This window comes from Phyllobates terribilis, unplaced genomic scaffold (genome assembly GCF_046119375.1).
Source record: "Phyllobates terribilis strain yellow unplaced genomic scaffold, ASM4611937v1 Scaffold_259__1_contigs__length_2703414, whole genome shotgun sequence".
Taxonomy (NCBI): domain Eukaryota; kingdom Metazoa; phylum Chordata; class Amphibia; order Anura; family Dendrobatidae; genus Phyllobates; species Phyllobates terribilis.
In genome coordinates, this window is record NW_027363019.1 from 1,541,677 (window position 1) to 1,562,937 (window position 21,261).

A 21,261-nucleotide genomic window follows, 5' to 3' on the forward strand; every position below is an offset into this window, starting at 1 on the left:
AAATAAAAACGCTATGGCTCTGGGAACAAAGGGAGCAAACAACGAAAATGCAAAAACGGAAAATCCCAGGGTTGCGAAGGGGTTAAAATCAACCAAATCTGACTGTATGCTGCTAACAAGCAAATGGAGCAGTAAAAATGGTGTATTATATTGCTTTCACCAAAATTATCAGGATTAAGAGCAATAAGAATATTAGCCCTGATATCTAGGACTATGGATATGAGTAACAGCAGCAGAAAGAACATGCAAAGGATCCTATTGTGTTGTATACGCTCTCCACAAACTCTGCCTGCCTAACTCCTGCTATCACCAGGATTAATATTCAGTAGCATTAGTCCTTAGAAGGACTGTTACTGTAGATTTGTAATGCTGTGGAATACCTCACTAAAACAACCGCCAATTCTCTCCCTCGCTCAGCAGCACCTCTCCCTACACTGTCTGATTCCGGAGTGACTGTGACGAGCATGGCGGCGCCAGGTCTTATATAGACCCAATGACGCTATGCGGCCAGCCAATCACTGTAATGCCACAACCAATATGGCTGAGGCATTACCGTGGCTGGCAGGCAATCTCTCCATGTTAATTGGCTGTCTAAATGTCTAAACAGCACCAAACATGCAGGCAGAGGACTCAGGCTCCCGCCCGAGCATTCAGAATATGCTCGCCGAGTACCAAACATCTCGAGCACTGAGATGCTCGGGCGAGTACCAAATCACTAATCAACCTTACTTTCATGTTTTGATTCTAAAAAAAATTCTATGGAATTCAGTGTTGGCAAAATTTTAGAAATTGTTCTTGTGTTCAGTGAGATATTAAATAAAATTTATCAAAAGGGGTGTACTCATTTATGCTGAGCAATGTTTATTAAAATTGATGAAACACAGAGAACATAATTACAGTTTCTTTCCTGTTTGACTACTCATGTTTTACAAGATATGATTTATGTGTAAAAGATTTCCCACATTCTGAACATGAATACGGCTTCTCTCCTGTGTGACTTCTCTCGTGGCTCAAAAGACTTTTTTTGTAAAGCATTTCTCAAAGTCAACATGAATACGGCTTCTCTCCTGTGTGAATTCTCTGATGTACAAGAAGTTTTGATTCATCTCTAAAGCTTTTTCCACATTGTAAACAAGAAAACGGTTTCTCCCTGGTGTGAATTTTTTGATGTCTAACAAGATCTGATTTACTTCTAGAACATTTCCCACATTCTGAACACAAATATGGCTTCTCTCCTGTGTGAATTCTCTGGTGTATAATAAGATTCCATTTGACTGTAAAGCATTTCCCACATTCTGAACATGAATACGGCTTTTCTCCTGTGTGAATTCTTTGATGTTTAACAAGCACTGAATTATCTATAAAACATTTCTCACATTCTGAACATGAATATGGCTTCTCTCCTGTGTGAATTCTCTGATGTATAATAAGACTCGCTTTATCTCTGAAGGACTTCTCACATTCTGAACATGAATATGGCTTCTCTCTTGTGTGAATTCTCTGATGTGTAACAAGATATGATTTATTTGTAAAGAACTTTCCACATTGTAAACATGAAAAAGTATTTTCTCCTGTGTGACTTCTTTGATGTCTAATAAGATTCCCTTTATCTTTAAAGCATTTTCCACATTCTGAACATGAATATGTCTTCTCTCCTGTATGAATTCTCTGATGTGTAATAAGATTCCCTTTATCTGTAAAGCATTTTCCACATTCTGAACATGAATACGGCTTCTCTCCTGTGTGAATTCTCTGATGTTTTATAAGACTCCCTTTATCTGTGAAGGACTTCCCACATTCTGAACATGAATATGGCTTCTCACCTGTGTGAATTCTCTGATGTTTTATAAGACTCCCTTTATCTGTGAAGGACTTCCCACATTCTGAACATGAAAACGGCTTTTCTCCTGTGTGAATTCTCTCATGTATAACATATTTTGATTTACTTGTAAAGCATTTCCCACATTCTGAACAGGAGTATGGCTTTTCTCCTTTGTGTTTTCTTTGTGTCTGAGCTGAGCTTTTAGTAAATTGCTTGTCACACTGAAGTCTTGTATCCACTGTGTCACCTGGAATAGTGGTAACAATGTGAGATTGCTCAGGAGAGGGTTCCTCATGATTAGGAGGATTATAAGAAAGTGAAGTGCTGTGAAGTCCAGGAGGTGCAGGAAGGGTGATGAGGTTTCCTCCATTAGAGTGCTTCATGATATCTTCTTTTTTACAATTTAGTGATAAACCGTTATTCTCACAAAGATTTCCTATTAGGATGAAACATAGATTTGTGTTAAAGAAAAAAATCATATCCAAAGAGATTTCAGAATGTATTTTATGGATCTCACAATGAAGACCCTCGTCAGTGAAAGTACCGGTAATAAGGAAGACAACTACATGCCATAACATTAACACAATGACGGGTAAAGTGAAGGCGGCCCTACATCCAGGAGCAGTCGAGCTCTGGCCACCGTAATCATGTCCACAGCATGCATAAGAGCATAATAGGAAACCTCAGAAAACTGCAATAGTGCTGAAGGTACATTAACTCCTAAAGGACCAAGATACTTTGCTCGTTATGTGGGTTAATGACCCGGCCTCATTTTACAATTCTGACCAGCATCACTTTATGTGGTAATTCAACGTATCCCACTGATTCTGAGACTGTTTTTTTTGTGACAGATTGCACTTTATGTTAGTGGTAAATTTTGGTCGTTATTATTTGCCTTTAATTATGAAAATATAAAAATAAATTAGCAAAAAAAAATTTGAGTATTTTGTAATTTTCAACCTGTGAATTTTTATGCCCTTAAGCCAGAGAGTTATATCACACAAAATAGTTAATAAATAACATTTTCCACATATCTACTTTACATCAGCATCATTGATGAAACTTGTTAGGAAGTTAGAAGAGTTAAAAGTTCATCAGCAATTTCTCATTTTTTCCAACAAAATTTACAAAACCATATTTTTTTAGGGAAAACATCACATTTAAAGTGACTGAGGGTCCTGTGATAGAAAATACCCAAAAGTGACACCATTTTAAAAACTGCACCCCTCACAGTCCTCAAAACCACATTCAAGAAGTTTATTAACCCTTTAGGGGCTTTACAGGAATTAAAGCAATGTGGAAGGGAAAAAAATTTCCCCAAAAAACGTTATTTTGGCCACAAATTAATCATTTTCACAAATACATTATCTAGGGGTGTAGTGAGCGTTTTGACGCCATATGTGTTGCACAAAATGTTATACCATTGAACGGAGAAGACACAAAAAATTAATTTTTACCACTATAATGTTGTTTTAGGCCCAGATTTTACATATTCACAAAGGTAAATGGGTAAAAATGACCACATAATTTGTTACACAATTTCTGCTGAACTATATGTGGCTGTACAGTACTGCTTAGCCACATGGCGAGACTCGGGAGGGAAGGAGAGTTATTATTATTACTTATTTATATAGCGCCATTGATTCCATGGTGCTGTACATGAGAAGGGGTTACATGCCAAATACAGATATCACTTACAGTAAACAAACTAACAATGATAGACGGGTACAGAGGGAAGAGGACCCTGCCCTTGTGGGCTTACATTCTACAGGAGCGGGGAAGGAGACAGTAGGTTGGGGGGGTTGCAATAGCTCCGGTGTTGTTGAGGTGGCAGCAAGGAAGGTCATGGCAGGCTGGAAGCTTGTTTGAAGAGATGGGTTTTCAGGTTCCGTCTGAAGGATCCAAATATGGCGGATAATAAGACGTGTTGAGGCACAGACTTCCATAGGATGGGGGATATTCAGGAGAAATCTTGGAGGCGATTTGGCGAGGAACGAATAAGTGTGGAGAAGAGAAGGAGGTGTTGAAAGGACCGGAGATTACGTAAGTGAATGTATCGGGAGATTAGTTCAGAGATGTACGGAGGAGAGTGGTTATGGATGGCTTTGTAGGTCAGTGTTAGTAGCTTGAACTGGATACGTTGGGCAATTGGGAGCCAGTGAAGGGATTTGCAAAGGGGGTAGCAGAGGAGTAGCGAGGCGAGAGATGGACCAGTCGCGCAGCAGAGTTAAGGATGGACCAGAGGGGTGTGAGAGTGTTAGCAGGTAGGCCACAGAGGAGGATGTTGCAGTAGTCGAGGCGGGAGATGATGAGGGCATGCACAAGCAGTTTAGTAGATTGAGGGTTGAGGAAAGGACGAATTCTGGAAATATTTTTGAGCTGGAGGCGACAGGAGGTGGCGAGAGCTTGGATGTGAGGTTTGAAGGACAGGGTTACTCCGAGGCAGCGGATTGTCAGTACAGGGGATGCGTGATGTACTTTATTGTGATAGAAAGATCAAGTGGGAAAGATATGCGAGTTGGGGGAAAGATGAGGAGTTCAGTTTTGTGCACATTGAGCTTGAGGAAGCGAGAGGAGAAGAAGGAGGATATGGCTGATAGACACGCTGGGATTCTGGACAGCAGAGAGGTAGATCTGGGTGTCATCAGCGTACAGATGGTACTGGAAGCCATGGGATTTTATGAGCTGTCCCAGGCCAAGGGTATACATTGAGAAAAGAGGGGGAGGGGTGAGGATGTAGTTTGTGAGTGGGAGACGCTAAATGTGCTGTTAAAAAGGTATGAGGAGATCCAAGACAGAGCAAGGTCTTTGACGCCAAAGGAAGAGAGGATCTGTAGTAGGAGGCAGTGGTCAACTGTATCGAAAGCAGAGGACAGGTTAAGAAGAAGTAGTACAGAGAATTGTCTGTTAGCTTTGGCTGTAAGTCATTGGTGATTTTGGTAAAAGCAGTTTCGGTGGAATGGTGGGGGCGGAAGCAGGATTGTCGGTTGTCGAAGAGAGAATTAGATGAGAAGTGGGAGCAAAGTTTAGCGTGAACATGTTGCTCAAGAAGTTTGGAGGCAAATGGGAGGAGCGAAATGGGGCTATAGCTGGACAAGGCAGTTGGGTCGAGGGATGGCTTTTTGAGGATGGGTGTGATTGTGGCATGTTTGAAGGCAGCGGGGAAGGTAATTGAAGTTAGTGATAGGTTGAAGAGATGGGTTAGGGATGGGGTCGAGTGCACAAGTGGTGAGGTGTGATTTGGAGAGGAGACGAGTAAGGTCTCTTTCCGTGATGTTGGGAAGGGAGGTTATGGGGGAAGAGCAATGGTGTGGAAAACAAAGGGATTGTGGTGGTTGGGCAGTAAAGACTTGCCCTGTTTGGTCAATCTTGTTTTTGAAGTGTGTGGCAAACTCCTCAGCAGAGATGACAGAGGTCGGAGGGGGAAGTGGAGGGCAGAGGAGCGAGTTAAAAGTGTTGAATAACTATTTGGGGTTGTAGGACAGGGAAAATATGAGGGTTGTGAAGTAGGCCTGTTTAGCAGAGGTGAGTGCTGATTTGAATGCGAGTGTTGCTACGCTGTTTAGTGAGGTTTTTATGCCAGGTTTGCCTATTGACTCGTCGTGCTTTGCCATGCATAAGAGGCAACCGAGTCAATAGCTGATGCGAGAGTGGCATTGTAGAAAGCAGTGGCGCTGTTTGTGTTGTGGAGTGAAGATATGGATGTCAGTGGTAGAATAGAGTCAGAGAGTTTGTGAGTGTCTAGATGTACAAGGTTTCTAAGGGGGTGTGCTAGTTGCTGGACATGGGTGACAGGTGACGAGGACAGGGATGAGAAAGTGAGTAGATGATGGTCAGATAGGGGAAGGGGGGAGGTTGTGAGGTTAGATAGGGAGCAGAGTCGGATGAAGATGAGGTCTAGGGTGTGTCCGTCTGTGTGGGTGGCTGAGGAGGACCACTGAGTAAGTCCAAAGGATGAAGTAAGTGACAGGAGTTTGGGTGCTGTTGACTGGCATGTGTCAGTGGGGATGTTGAAATCGCCCATGATGATTGTAGGAATGTCAGCAGAGAGAAAGTAAAGAAGACAGGTGGCGAATTGGTCAATAAAGGCAGTGACCGAGCCTAGCGGTCGATATATGACAGCCACTTGGAGGTTGGAGGGAGAGTAGATGAGGACAGAGTGGACTTCAAAAGAAGGGAGAATAAGGGAGGGTAGAGGGGGAGTAGGGCCAAAGGTGCAGATGTTATAAAGGAGAAGACCCACTCCTCCACCATGTCTGTCACCAGGGCGAGGAGTGCGGGTGAAGTGCAAGCCATCGTAACACAGCGCAGCAGGGGAGGCAGTGTCGGAAGGTGTCGGGTAGAGGGGGAATAGGGCCAAAGGTGCAGTTGTTAGAAAGGAGAAGACCCACTCCTCCACCATGTCTGTCACCAGGGAGAGGAGTGCGGGTGAAGTGCAAGCCACCGTAACACAGCGCAGCAGAGGAGGCAGTGTCGGAAGGTGTCAGCCATGTCTCTGTGATGCCCAGGAAGGAGACTGCGAAAGGTAAAGAGGTCGTGGACAAAATGGAGCTTGTTGCAGACAGAGCGGGCATTCCAGGGTGCTACAGAGAGAGGGAGCAGGGGGGTGGGCATCATGGGCACGGGTTTTACATAAAAGAGGTTGTGGTAGTTTGCAGTTGGTTTGAAGCGATAGGTGGGGGAATTGGTCGAAGGTACAAGCTGTGGGGGTCCAGGATTGGGAGATATGTCGCCAGCAGTGAGGAGAAGTAGAGAGAGGGAGAGCAGGTGGGAGAAGGAGAGTGTCCGGCTTGTGTTATGTTTTGGTAGGATAGACCTGAGGTTGAGGAGCAGGTCTGTAGATGAGGTCAGGTGGGGAGGTAAGAGGGAAGGAGAGATGATGATTTGGTTAGAGGGTGCTGGGGTTTGGGGATAGCGAAGCACAGTTAGGATTAGTGGGGCAAAAACAGTAAGGGTGTATGTTAGTATAATGAATGTTAAGTGTGAATGAGAAAGAGAATCTAAGTACAATTAGTAAATAGTTATTCGTACATTCTGGTCACTTCTGTCCCATTTCTGGCATATTTCATTTTTAGACCCTTAAAAAGCGACCCTTTAGAAACCAGACCCGTCTGTGCCAGACTTGGCTCACTTGATTTATGGAGCTCTGAACAGCACATGAGATGGCTCAGGTGAGCAGGAGCCGCAGGAAGACTGCTCACAAAAGCATGGGTGGAGGGGGGAGTAATTAGGACACAGAGGCTAAATGTATTCAGGAAATAGACAGTCAAGGACCAGTGTGTTTTGGGATCAAAGGATTGAGGTGATGAACGTGCAGATGGGATCAAACATACCAAGGACAGTTAGAATGAAATTAGCAGGGATCAGTGGATACACAGCAGATATTGGATGCAGGGAACATACCGGGAGACAGATAGATACAGTTTGGAAAAGACGGTCAGATATGCAGCGTGGGGCAGCATATAGCGAGCGCTACTTGACTCTTGGAGAACAAATTTTTTTAGAATAGTTTGCGGACTCCATATAAGGAGCCCCTAAGTGCAGAAGAGCAGAATCCCCCCTCAAGTGATCCCGTTTTGGAAATTACACCTATCTGAGAATTTATCTACAGGTATAGTGATTGATTTGACTCCATCAATGTTTTTCAGAAACGAGCAGCAGTGGATGTTGCAAAGTGAAAATGCAAATATTCCATTATAGTGCCTGTGAAGACCCGGGGTCTTCCATGGGCGAAATGCTACTCAGACAACACAGGGTGAGGGTAAAACAGCGTGGCAATACTTTACTGAACCACAAAGAGGACAATAAACACACAGAACAGTCCCAGCAAATACCTAAGATGGTACAACATTACACAGTCTCACCATTCCACTCCGCCCGCCTGGGATAGAACAGCTGCAACTTTGGAAACTTCCAGGGCCAACTACCTCAACCAGTGGCTTCTCGCTTATGGCGGGTCCCCACAGAGAGAAGGTAGCGGTAAGCTTAGGAAGCTAGTAGTCCATCAAGGTACAAGGCCAGTTGACCTGAGGGTCCCAACCTGGCTTTTCCAAGAGTTTCTATGGGGCCAGATGACCAGTGGGTCCCAATCTGGCTTCTTTGAATGTCTCCATGGGTTCCAGGCGACCAGTGGGTCCTTCCCGGCAACTCCAAACAACATATCCATGGGGCCAAGTGACTTCATCATCCCAACCTGGTCTCCCCAAATGTATCCTTGTTCTCTGATTGTCAATGGAGCAGAGATCCGTATCTTTCCATTCAGGGATGATACCCTTATGCCGGAGTCATGTAGAATCCAAATCTGTGTCTCTTTGAATGGAATTGACATGCTACCCATCTACTGTCCTGAAGGATGTCTCTCATTCTCCTTTCTGATTCTCTGCTTCAAGACTAACTACTACAGAAGCACATGTCCCTTAAAAATAGCTACAGTTGTCTGTGCAAGTACACATTCACAGGTAAGGTGTTACGGAGGGCATTGTTTGAGCTAATCAATTTACATAGTTGGTATCACAGGGGGCTCTTGTAAATAAACATCTAGTTGCCTTTTAGTGCAACATGTCTTTAGCATAGTAAACATCCTTGTTTCCAAACAAATAGAAGTTAATATTCAGGGTTATACAAATACTGGTCTGTTCTTATTGACCAGGCACATAAATACACAAACATTTACAAGTCAACACCAAGATAATAGTGTATTCATTTATATATTTTACTCACTTATATCGCGCCATATACAGACATTATGGGCACTGTCCCCATTGGGGCTCATAATATAAATTCCCTATCAGGATGTCTTTGGAATGTGGGAGGAAACCGGAGAATCTATAGGAAACCCAAGCAAACACGGGGAGAACATACAAACTATTTGCAGATGTTGTCCTTGGTGGGATTTGACCCCAGGGCCCCAGCGCTGCAAGGCTACAGTGCTAACCACTGAGCCACTGTGACTTAACAAATCTAATCATCTGGCTAATTAAAATTTTAAGCTGTATCGTCACAGCGCCCATACGATGTAGTGCCCAGTACACAGTAGCGCCCGGTATATTGCAGTGCCTAGTACATTATGCTCAGCTTGTGCTTCTGGAGACACGCACCCTGTAAATTAAGTGGGCTCTCCTTGCTACAATAATGCAAAACATGTGGACGCTAACTTGTGGTTTAAGCATACTGTGGGACACAGGAAGAGAGGATATTTAGATGAGCAGATTTTGCTGGATTTCATTAGGTGGGAGCCACGTCACATAATGTGGACACCTTATGTTTTTGTTAATATGATGAACCAGAGTGGGGACTTGTTTTTCGTGGGTTGAGTAGAAGCTTTTATTGGTGGCATTCTGGGGTACAAAACATTTTGATCACATTTATCCTGCGCTCTACGCTGAGCACTTACATCAGGGTTTCCATCTAAATCTACAAAATACGTGATTCAGATGACACCCCCAAGGGATCCATTCACTATAATGTGGCAGCAGAGTTACTCTGGACACCGTCAGGCCTCTGTTCAGCTGTGTCCATCTTTTCAGAGATGCACAAAACTGTGCTAACGGCTCTTTTACGCACGCTGAAAAGACGGAGAATGCCAAATCCAGGTCAGACGGGGTCCACAATGCCTCCATCTGCCTCATTACAGGGAATCTTCTGCCAAAGGTTCTGTCTGGATCACAAGCTCAGTCATTTATATGGCAGCACGGGACTTGTGTAATAAAAATATGGAAGTAATATTAGAAGTCATATAATTAGGAAAATTAAGAATTTGATTCCTAAATCATCAAAAACAGGTGTGGAGGCGGCCCTGTTAGTCATCTGTGCGCATCCGGACTCTACAGGAGCAGCCGCGCCATCACCGGACTCTTCTGCTGTGATGTGGACAGAGGATAAAGCTTCACTGCACCGGAGACTCCACACGATATCACACACCGGTCATCATCATCATCACACGCCGGACATCATCATCATCATCACACGCCGCTAATCATAGTCACATGCCAATCATCATCGTCATACGCCAGTCATCATCATCACACGCCGGTCATTATTACATACCTGTGGAAACATCTACCGGAATCTCCTCCTTCCCGTCACTCACACACAGCTGATCCCTCCTCGTCATCGCTTCTTTTTCTGTTTCATTCTTCACTTTATTCTTAGTCGGATCTTCCTCCTGATATATCAGATGTAACAATCAGCACAATACAAGAAACCACCAAAATCTGTGACATCTATGACCTCAGTACCAGAAATGTCCCCCCATATACAGATCCGGTACAGGGCTCAGCACCGTCTACCTGATGACTCTCCGGGATGTTGTGATTCTCCTCTGGACAGTCCTGGGAATACAGAGGACGGGGACATCTCTCTGGTGGATTTCTTTTCATGAGTCCATCTGTAGGAAACACACAGTGATTATTATTATTATTATTATTATAGCGCCATTTATTCCATGGCGCTTTACATGTGAAATGGGGTATACATAGCAAAAACAAGTACAATAATCTTGAACACAATGTGACAGCGACTGGTACAGGAGGAGCGAGGACCCTGCCCGCGAGGGCTCACAATCTACAAGGGATGGGTGAGGATACAGTAGGTGAGGGTAGAGCTGGTCATGCAGCGCTATTTGTGGAGTGGTGGTTACTGCAGGTTGTAGGCTTGTTGGAAGAGGTGGGTCTTCAGGCTCCTTTTGAAGGTTTCCATGGTCGACGAGAGTCTGATGTGTTGGGGTAGAGAGTTCCAGAGTAGGGGGGGATGCACGGGAGAAATCTTGTATGCGATTGTGGGAGGAAGAGATAAGAGGGGAGTAGAGAAGGAGATCTTGTGAGGATCGGAGGTTGCGTGCGGGTATGTAACGGGAGACTAGGTCAGAGATATATGGAGGAGACAGGTTGTGGATGGCTTTGTATGTCATGGTTAGGGTTTTGAACTGGAGTCTCTGAGCAATGGGGAGCCAGTGAAGAGTGACAGAGAGGAGAGGCCGGGGAATAGCGGGGGGAAGGTGAATTAGTCGGGCAGCAGAGTTTAGGATAGATTGGAGGGGTGCGAGAGTGTTAGAGGGAAGGCCACAGAGCAAGAGGTTGCAGTAGTCGAGGCGGGAGATGATGAGAGCGTGCACTAGTGTTTTTGCAGATTCATGGTTGAGGAATGTGCGGATCCAGGAGATATTCTTGAGTTGGAGTCGGCTTGGATATGTGGTTTGAAGGAGAGATCAGAGTCCAGGGTTACTCCAAGGCAGCGAGCTTGAGGGACTGGGGAGAGTGGACAGCCATTGACATTGATAGATAGGTCAGTTGGGGGGGGGGGGGTGAATGGGATGGCGGAAAGATGATGAATTCAGTGATGGAATAGATTGTGTCATGTGATGAGATGACGGGAGTAGTAGTAGGTGACCAGAGAACAGATATGACAGTCTCCTCTTCTCACCCTGCTGATTGGTCCATGAATCCATCATCTCTTCTTCTTCATCGATAACCTCAATCTTATTATCAATCAGATCTTCACCCTAAAAATAAAAATGTAAGATGGGCTCAGGTCCCATTACTTCATGGTCAGATGTTGTGGGGACTTCAGTGTCATCTACCTGATGATCCTCTGGGATGTTGTGATTCTCCTCTGGACAGTCCTGGGGATACAGAGGACGGGGACATCTCTCTGGTGGATTTCTCCTCCTGGATCCATCTGTGGAGACACAGAGACTGAATACATGACCTGCCGTGTATCTATCTATATTTGAGATCCGTCTCTCAGAACCGGTAATTCTAGGTTTATGTATCAGGGAATAAATTACATTGTTGTGGTCCTCACCCCCGGTACAGAGGTCCCAGCACATTGTGGCCTCAACTATGAAGTGATAATCAGCGAGGCCAAAGCCTAATGCTCTCGGAGGATGAGGACCCTGAGGAGAGGGACAGAGAAGACCCTCGTCAGTCAGATGGAGAAGCTGTACTAAAAAACACAACTTCTCCAAGTCTCGTCTCCACCAGGGACGGAACCACAGAGGAGCTGGAGAAAGCTCCACATTTCCATCTATCGGTTTCTTCTCTCCTAATTCACTGTATGGAGATTGAGGGAAGGACGGTGACCATTTACCAGTGATTGTATTTTGAGAGCCAAAAAGATACGAGTTAATGCGTTTTTAGTCCTTTTTAAATAGACATAAATCTCCACATCCGCCTCGATATAAACACTAAAATAGGCAGCAAGTGCTGAAAAGTTCTGCGTTTGTCTCTGAAGGAGGAAAAAAGGGCACATGTACGGCTGACGGATGAAGTCACAGAAACCAGAAGGACGGTGTTGTGGGGAGCACCAGGTACGCAGCGGTTAGTACCTATCAATGTGTAGAAAGGACAACTAGAGAGCCGGCACCGGGGTCATGGGCGCTTACTGATGCACACGGGGAGCCAAGGAGAGATTGTCTGGTCCGATGCCACAGAATCTGTTTAACCCAAAAAATATATTCAAAAAACAAAAAAACAAGTTTGGAATCGCTGTACCTGTTCTGACCTGGAAAATCGCCACAAGGTCGTTCTTACCGCCCAATAAATGCAAAGAAACAAAAAACAAAATATAAATGTGGAATTGCGTTTTGTTTTTTTTTCACTAACTGTCTCACCTCAGCTGGATTTTTTTTTTCCTGATTTCAGCACATTATATGGTAAAATGCACAATTTGTCCTGCGAAAAAAACACAAAACCCCAAACATCTGTGGATAGAAAATAAAAATGTTCTGGCTTATGGAAGAAGAGGAAAAAAAATGAAAAAAATGGAAATTTTCCCCAACAGGATGGGGTTGAAACATTGCTATTGACTCCTATGATTGCTGCCTCCTGTAGGTGGCGCTAGAGACCCCGTTCTCTGCATATCTTATTTCCCATGGGGCATTGCACGGCCTATAACTCTCCGTACTCAGAATCGCCGCTCTCCTCCAGGAGACACATTACCCCTATAGAGAGGAGTGCGCGGTGATCCGACCTTCTCCTCCAATACGGAAAGTTCTGTGCTTCTCCTCCTGCAGAGCGAGTGGTGAATAGACACGGGGGCTGGAGAACTGCTGGAGCCTCCATGTCAGGCTCTGGTGGGTGATCGGCTCCACCACGCTCCATCTTTATCTCAGGACTCGTGTTTCGGGGTCTGAGGGACGGTCCGATGCCGATATTTATCCAGGACTTTGTGCTCAGTACGGAGAAAGTGATTTGTCACAAAGAAGAAGAATGAACGGAGGAAACCAAGGAAGGTCACACAAGTGTCAGCCAAGAGGGAGGAGAAGGACGCCCGACCACGACTGATGACGACATTGAGCCTGAACCGATTCTGAGGGACGGACGAGCGACAGCGGATTAGGGGGGAAATCATCAGTAAATTAACCCCGACTCTGCTGAGTAACAATCCACGACAGACTCAGGTACCGAAAGATCTCACAGGAGAGAACGGACAGAAGCGCTGGGACATCTGCAGACAAAATGTGACCGATGCTCTAAGGAAGGTGAAAGATTCTGAAAGAAGCCGCCGAGGACGAAGACTCAAGACTGATGAAGACGACAGCGGAGAAACCGCGACTCACAGATCAGAAGAGAATAATCAGGGAATGAAAGCTGTGAGAAAATGTAGAGAAAACCAGAGCAAGTCTGGAGAAAACTCATCTACTATAGGACGAGGCCGAGAGACGTCATCACATCCACCGGAGCCAACAAGAGTCTCCTCTCACCTGGTGATGTCAGAGGCCGGAGCTCCTCCATCATCACCTCCTGGTACCGATCCTGGTGTCCTTCTAGATACTCCCACTCCTCCATGGAGAGATAGACAGCGACGTCCTGACACCTTATAGGAACCTGACAACAACGACACCGCCATTACCCAGAATCCTCCAGTGCCGTCCTGTATAATGTCCCAGCAGTCAGATCTCCGGTCACCACCCAGAATCCTCCAGTGCTGTCCTGTATAATGTCCCAGCAGTCACCTCTCCGCTCATCACCCAGAATCCTCCAGTGCTGTCCTGTATAATGTCCCAGCAGTCACCTCTCCAGTCATCACCCAGAATCCTCCAGTGCTGTCCTGTATAATGTCCCAGCAGCCACCTCTCCGGTCATCACCCAGAATCCTCCAGTGCTGTCCTGTATAATGTCCCAGCAGTCACCTCTCCGCTCATCACCCAGAATCCTTCAGTGCTGTCCTGTATAATGTCCCAGCAGTCACCTCTCCAGTCATCACCCAGAATCCTCCAGTGCCGTCCTGTATAATGTCCCAGCAGTCACCTCTCCGCTCATCACCCAGAATCCTCCAGTGCTGTCCTGTATAATGTCCCAGCAGTCACCTCTCCAGTCATCACCCAGAATCCTCCAGTGCCGTCCTGTATAATGTCCTAGCAGTCACACCTCCGCTCATCAACTAGAATCCTCCAGTGCCGTCCTGTATAATGTCCCAGCAGTCACCTCTCCGCTCATCACCCAGAATCCTTCAGTGCTGTCCTGTATAATGTCCCAGCAGTCACATCTCCAGTCATCACCCAGAATCCTCCAGTGCCATCCTGTATAATGTCCCAGCAGTCACCTCTCCGCTCATCACCCAGAATCCTCCAGTGCAGTCCTGAATAATGTCCCAGCAGTCACCTCTCTGGTCATCACCCAGAATCCTCCAGTGCTGTCCTGAATAATGTCCCAGCAGTCACCTCTCCGGTCATCACCCAGAATCCTCCAGTGCTGTCCTGAATAATGTCCCAGCAGTCAGCTCTCCGGTCATCACCCAGAATCCTCCAGTGCTGTCCTGTATAATATCCCAGCAGTCACCTCTCCACTCATCACCCAGAATCCTCCAGTGCTATCCTGTATAATGTCCCAGCAGTCACCTCTCCGGACATCACCCAGAATCCTCCAGTGCTGTCCTGTATAATGTCCCAGTAGTCACCTCTCCGGTCATCACCCAGAATCCTCCAGTGCTCTCCTGTATAATGTCTCAGCAGTCACCTCTCCGGTCATCACCCAGAATCCTCCAGTGCTGTCCTGTATAATGTCCTAGCAGTCACCTCTTCGGTCATCACCCAGAATCCTCCAGTGCTGTCCTGTATAATATCCCAGCAGTCACCTCTCCGGTCATCACCCAGAATCCTCCAGTGCTGTCCTGTATAATGTTCCAGCAGTCACCTCTCCGGTCATCACCCAGAATCCTCCAGTGCTATGTTGTATAATATCCCAGCAGTCACCTCTCCGGTTATCACCCAGAATCCTCCAATGCTGTCCTGTATAATATCCCAGCAGTCATCTCTCCGGTCATCACCCAGAATCCTCCAGTGCTGTCCTGTATAATGTTCCAGCAGTCACCTCTCCGCTCATCACCCAGAATCCTCCAGTGCTGTCCTGTATAATATCCCAGCAGTCACCTCTCCGGTCATCACCCAGAATCCTCCAGTGCTGTCCTGTATAATGTCCCTGCAGTCACGTCTCTGCTCATCACCCAGAATCCTCCAGTGCTGTCCTGTATAATGTCCCAGCAGTCACCTCTCTGCTCATCACCCAGAATCCTCCAGTGCTGTCCTGTATAATGTCCCAGCAGTCACCTCTCCGCTCAGCAGCTCAATCATCTTGTTGCTGAGCTCTAGGATCTTCCTCTTCCTCTCATGTATCGGGGGGTGCGGGGGAGGCTCTGTGATGGGGTCCGGGCTCCGCCCTCCTGACTCCTGGAGATGGATGATGGGAGTCACACCCTCCCCCGCTGTCTTCCTCACTATTGTGTAATCCTGTGTATGGAGAGAGACACTTAGGGAGAAGAATTCCTTCCCGACTCCAGATCTGACAATCAGTAGAAATCCCGGGATCAATAACCGTCTCCAGTAATCTGGGGCCATAACCTGGAATATTATTACACTCAGGACAGACATCCAGGCCCCTCTACAGCTCTTATAGGGAATCCCCATGACAACTCCTCCTGGCAGAGAGCTGCACACAATCACTGCTCTTACAGTAAAGAATCCTTCTCTTCCTCTTCTGGATTTCCTCTTCCTGATGTCGGACTTGTTACATAACACAATAAAGCTGATAGAAATGTAGAGGAGTTACCTCTCCGCTCAGCAGGGAGACGATCTCCAGGGTGAAGTGTAATAATCTTCTGGTGGTCTCATCCTCGTCCATCCTCGGGGGGTCATTCAGGAGAAGGAGGGATGAGCACTGGATCAGCTGGAGGGATCTCGTCCTGCCGGCGTCTTCATGATAAAGGAGAAGATGGAGATCACAGAGGACGATATAACGACAATCACTGAATTCTGCTCCAAATATCCGACATTTATCAGGAAGAATCTGGAGGAAAAGCCACAAACTCCACCGAGGCCTCCTCCACCGACCTGACCGCTCATTATCAGCCTCGTAGGAGGTCGGTCACCGTAGTAACTACACCTCCAGCGGAGGAAGGTCACCGTGGTAACTAAACCTCCAGGGGAGGACGGTCACCGTGGTAACTAAACCTCCAGGGGAGGACGGTCACCGTGGTATCTAAACCTCCAGGGGAGGACGGTCACCGTGGTATCTAACCCTCCAGGGGAGGACGGCCATCGTGGTAACTAAACCTCCAGGGGAGGACGGTCACCGTGGTAACTAAACCTCCAAGGGAGGACGGTCACCGTGGTAACTAAACCTCCAGCAGAGGACGGTCACCGTGGTAACTAAACCTCCAGCAGAGGACGGTCACCGTGGAAACTACACCACCAGCAGAGGACTGTCACCATGGTAACTACACCGCCAACAGGGGACGGTCACAGTGGTAACTACACCTCCAGCGGACGGTCACCGTGGTAACTACACCTCCAGCGGGGGACGGTCACCGTGGTAACTCCACCTCCAGCGGGGGACGGTCACCGTGGTAACTACACCTCCAGCGGGGGGACGGTCACCGTGGTAACTACACCTCCAGCGGGGGACGGTCACTGTGGTAACTCCACCTCCAGCGGGGGACGGTCACCGTGGTAACTCCACCTCCAGCGGAGGTGGTCACCGTGGTAACTCCACCTCCAGCGGGGGCGGTCACCGTGGTAACTCCAACTCCAGCGGGGGACGGTCACCGTGGTAACTCCACCTCCAGCGGGGGACGGTCACCGTGGTAACTCCACCTCCAGCGGGGGACGGTCACCGTGGTAACTCCACCTCCAGCGGGGGACGGTCACCGTGGTAACTCCACCTCCAGTGGGGGACGGTCACCTGGTAACTCCACCTCCAGCGGGGGACGGTCACCGTGGTAACTACACCTCCAGCAGGGGTCGGTCACCGTGGTAACTCCACCTCCAGCGGGGGGCGGTCACCGTGGTAACTCCACCTCCAGCGGGGGGCGGTCACCGTGGTAACTCCACCTCCAGCGGGGGGCGGTCACCGTGGTAACTCCACCTCCAGCGGGGGGCGGTCACCGTGGTAACTCCACCTCCAGCGGGGGGCGGTCACCGTGGTAACTCCACCTCCAGCGGGGGGCGGTCACCGTGGTAACTCCACCTTCAGCGGGGGGCGGTCACCGTGGTAACTCCACCTCCAGCGGGGGGGCGGTCACCGTGGTAACTCCACCTCCAGCGGGGGCGGTGAGGTGAGGAGGAGCCGCTGCACATCCCCCATACAACACTGAGGAGCCGCAGTCACATGGAGCAGGAGCCTCCACAGGAACAGCTCTGATCTCACCCCACACTCTCCTCTCACAGATTCACCACAAACCCTCCCTGTAATCTCACCGGAATGGCGGGAAGCGGAAACCTGCTGCTGGCTGATACCAGAGAGCAAGAGCTGCGCACAGCCAGGACGGAGCTGCTGCACTGACAGCGGGAGGACCTGTGGTGACGTCACCGCCATGTGATCAGGGGGCGGAGCTCAGGAGAGAAGTGGTGAAGGACCTGTGGTGACGTCACTGACATGTGATCAGTGGGCGGGGCTCAGGAGAGAAGTGAAGGCCATGTGATGTGATGACGTCACCGCAGCTCCTCCCGCTCGGTGTAGGTCTGTGTTGCGCTCTGTTGCTCTCTGGTGTCAGCCCCAGTGGTGATGGATGGAGTCACAGCGGAGGCTGCTGTCTGTGTACAGGGCGGGGACTCCAGCACTGAGCCCTCAGCATGTGGGGCCCCGGGCCACGAAGAAGACGCCCCTCCTCAGCGCTCAGACCACGCCCCTCATCAGAGCTCCGCCTACGCCCCTCCTCAGAGCTCCGCCCACGCCCCTTTTAAGAGTTCCGCCCACGCCCCCTCCTCAGAGCTCCGCCCACGCCCCCTCCTCAGAGCTCCGCCCACATCCATCCTCAGAGCTCCACCCACGCCACCTCCTTAGAGCTCCGCCCACGCCACCTCCTCAGGGCTCCGCCCACGCCCCCTCCTCACAGCTCCGCCCACGCCCCCTCCTCACAGCTCCGCCCACGCCCCCTCCTCACAGCTCCGCCCACGCCCCCTCCTCACAGCTCCGCCCACGCCCCTCCTCAGAGCTCCGCCCACGCCCCTCCTCAGAGCTCCTCCTTCTCCCTCATTAGAGCTCCGCCCCCTCTGCAGAGCTCCGCCCCCGCCCCTCCTCAGAGCTCCGCCCCCTCCTCAGAGCTCCGCCCCCTCCTCAGAGCTCCTCCCACTCCTCAGAGCTCCGCCCCCTCCTCGGTGTCACTGCAGAGGTGAGGAGATGGAGTTCCTGCACTGAGGCTCCTGTGCACACAGCGCGGTCTATAAGGACGAGTCCTACAGCCGCTCCATACTGGTTATACTGAGGGGGCGTCATACAGGGGGGCCGGCACTAATCAGGGGGCTTCTAAGGCGATTGCTCACTATATCTATCTCTCTGGAGGACATACTGTGCGGCTGTATAAGGGGCTGTGCACACGGGCAGTAATGGCGGCATGTGGGAGGGATATGGGGTGCTGGCTGTATTTGGGAGGTACATGGGGTACTGGCTGTATTTGGGAGGTACATGGGGTGTTGGCTGTATTTGGGAGGTACACGGGGTGCTGGCTGTATTTGGGGGGTACGTGGGGTGCTGGCTGTATTTGGGAGGTACGTGGGGTGCTGGCTGTATTTGGGAGGTACATGGGGTGTTGGCTGTATTTGGGAGGTACACGGGGTGCTGGCTGTATTTGGGAGGTACGTGGGGTGCTGGCTGTATTTGGGAGGTACGTGGGGTGCTGGCTGTATTTGGGAGGTACATGGGGTGTTGGCTGTATTTGGGAGGTACACGGGGTGCTGGCTGTATTTGGGGGGTACGTGGGGTGCTGGCTGTATTTGGGAGGTACGTGGGGTGCTGGCTGTATTTGGGAGGTACGTGGGGTGCTGGCTGTATTTGGGAGGTACATGGGGTGTTGGCTGTATTTGGGAGGTACATGGGGTGTTGGCAGTATTTGGGAGGTACATGGGGTGCTGGCTGTATTTGGGAGGTACGTGGGGTGCTGGCTGTATTTGGGAGGTACATGGGGTGTTGGCTGTATTTGGGAGGTACATGGGGTGTTGGCAGTATTTGGGAGGTACATGGGGTGCAGGCTGTATTTGGGAGGTACATGGGGTGCAGGCTGTATTTGGGGGGTACATGGGGTGCTGGCTGTATTTGGGAGGTACATGGGGTGCTGGCTGTATATGGGAGGTACACGGGGTGTTGACTGTATCTGGGACGTACATGGGGTGCTGGCTGTATATGGGGGGTACATGGGGTGCTGGCTGTATTTGGGAGGTACATGGGGTGCTGGCTGTATATGGGGGGTACATGGGGTGCTGGCTGTATTTGGGAGGTACATGGGGTGCTGGCTGTGTGATAGAGCGCCACAAAGTAGGGGAAAATAAGTGCTCCTTAGTGGAGCTGAAGGTTCAGTAAGGGCACAGTATGGGAGGCAGTGTATACGATGGGACATTGTGTAGGCACAGTATGGAGGGAGTACAGTGTGGAGATGGGGCACAGTATGGGAGGCAGTGTATACGAAGGGACATTGTGTAGGCACAGTATGGAGGGAGTACAGTGTGGAGATGGGGCACAGTATGGGAGGCAGTGTATACGGAGGGACATTGTGTAGGCACAGTATGGAGGGAGTACAGTGTGGAGAGGGGGCACAGTATGGGAGGCAGTGTATGCGGAGGGACATTGTGTAGGTACAATATGGAGGGAGTACAGTGTGGAGATGGGGCACAGTATGGGAGGCAGTGTATACGGAGGGACATTGTGTAGGCACAGTATGGAGGGAGTACAGTGTGGAGATGGGGCACAGTATGGGAGGCAGTGTATACGGAGGGACATTGTGTAGGCACAGTATGGAGGTACAGTGTGGAGATGGGGCACAGTATGGGAGGCAGTGTATACGGAGGGACATTGTGTAGGCACAGTATGGAGGGAGTACAGTGTGGAGATGGGGCACAGTATGGGAGGCAGTGTATACGGAGGGACATTGTGTAGGCACAGTATGGAGGGAGTACAGTGTGGAGAGGGGGCACAGTATGGGAGGCAGTGTATATGGAGGGACATTGTGTAGGCACAGTATGGAGGGAGTACAGTGTGGAGATGGGGCACAGTATGGGAGGCAGTGTATACGGAGGGACATTGTGTAGGCACAGTATGGAGGGAGCACAGTGTGGAGAGGGGGCACAGTATGGGAGGCAGTGTATGCGGAGGGACATTGTGTAGGTACAGTATGGAGGGAGTACAGTGTGGAGATGGGGCACAGTATGGGAGGCAGTGTATACGGAGGGACATTGTGTAGGCACAGTATGGAGGGAGTACAGTGTGGAGATGGGGCACAGTATGGGAGGCAGTGTATACGGAGGTACATTGTGTAGGCACAGTATGGAGGGAGTACAGTGTGGAGATGCGGCACAGTATGGGAGGCAGTGTATATGGAGGGACATTGTGTAGGCACAATATGGACGGGGTACAGTGTGGAGATGGGGCACAGTATGGGAGGCAGTGTATACGGAGGGACATTGTGTAGGCACAGTATGGAGGGAGTACAGTGTGGAGATGGGGCACAGTATAGGAGGCAGTGTATACGGAGGGACATTGTGTAGGCACAGTATAGAGGGAGTACAGTGTGGAGATGGGGCACAGTATGGGAGGCAGTGTATACGGAGGGACACTGTAGGCACAGTATGGAGGGAGTACAGTGTGGAGATGGGGCACAGTATGGGAGGCAGTGTATATGGAGGGACATTGTGTAGGCACAGTATGGAGGGAGTACAGTGTGGAGAGGGGGCACAGTATGGGAGGCAGTGTATACGGAGGGACATTGTGTAGGCACAGTATGGAGGGAGTACAGTGTGGAGATGGGGCACAGTATGGGAGGCAGTGTATACGGAGGGACAGTATGGAGGGAGCACAGTGTGGAGATGGGGCACAGTATGGGAGGCAGTGTATATGGAGGGACATTGTGTAGGCACAGTATGGAGGGGGTACAGTGTGGAGATGGGGCACAGTATGGGAGGCAGTGTATACGGAGGGACATTGTGTAGGCACAGTATGGAGGGATCACAGTGTGGA

General features: G+C 49.2%; 1 protein-coding gene across 1 annotated transcript; it reads right to left on the bottom strand.

Annotated features, from left to right (window-relative positions):
• Positions 1 to 838: 838 nt before the first annotated feature.
• LOC141219269 (uncharacterized) lies at positions 839 to 17,636 on the bottom strand. The gene is made up of 9 exons (XM_073666044.1): positions 17,514 to 17,636; positions 15,868 to 16,010; positions 15,369 to 15,548; positions 13,524 to 13,647; positions 11,400 to 11,497; positions 11,243 to 11,321; positions 10,111 to 10,208; positions 9,869 to 9,986; positions 839 to 2,258 (listed from the first exon to the last, which is right to left on the bottom strand). The coding sequence occupies exons 1-9, from the start codon at positions 17,629 to 17,631 to the stop codon at positions 1,045 to 1,047; spliced, it is 2,172 nt and encodes a 723-aa protein (XP_073522145.1). The 5' UTR covers positions 17,632 to 17,636; the 3' UTR covers positions 839 to 1,044.
• Positions 17,637 to 21,261: the final 3,625 nt, after the last annotated feature.

Excerpts from the sequence above, each read along its gene's own strand:
- LOC141219269 (XM_073666044.1), bottom strand. The coding sequence starts at position 17,631 with ATGGCGGTGACGTCACCACAGGTCCTCCCGCTGTCAGTGCAGCAGCTC. Across the intron at positions 13,648-15,368 it reads TTGAGCTGCTGAGCGGAGAG|GTTCCTATAAGGTGTCAGGA; the intron begins GTGACTGCTGGG and ends CGTTGTTGTCAG. Across the intron at positions 11,322-11,399 it reads ACATCCCAGAGGATCATCAG|GGTGAAGATCTGATTGATAA; the intron begins GTAGATGACACT and ends TTTTATTTTTAG.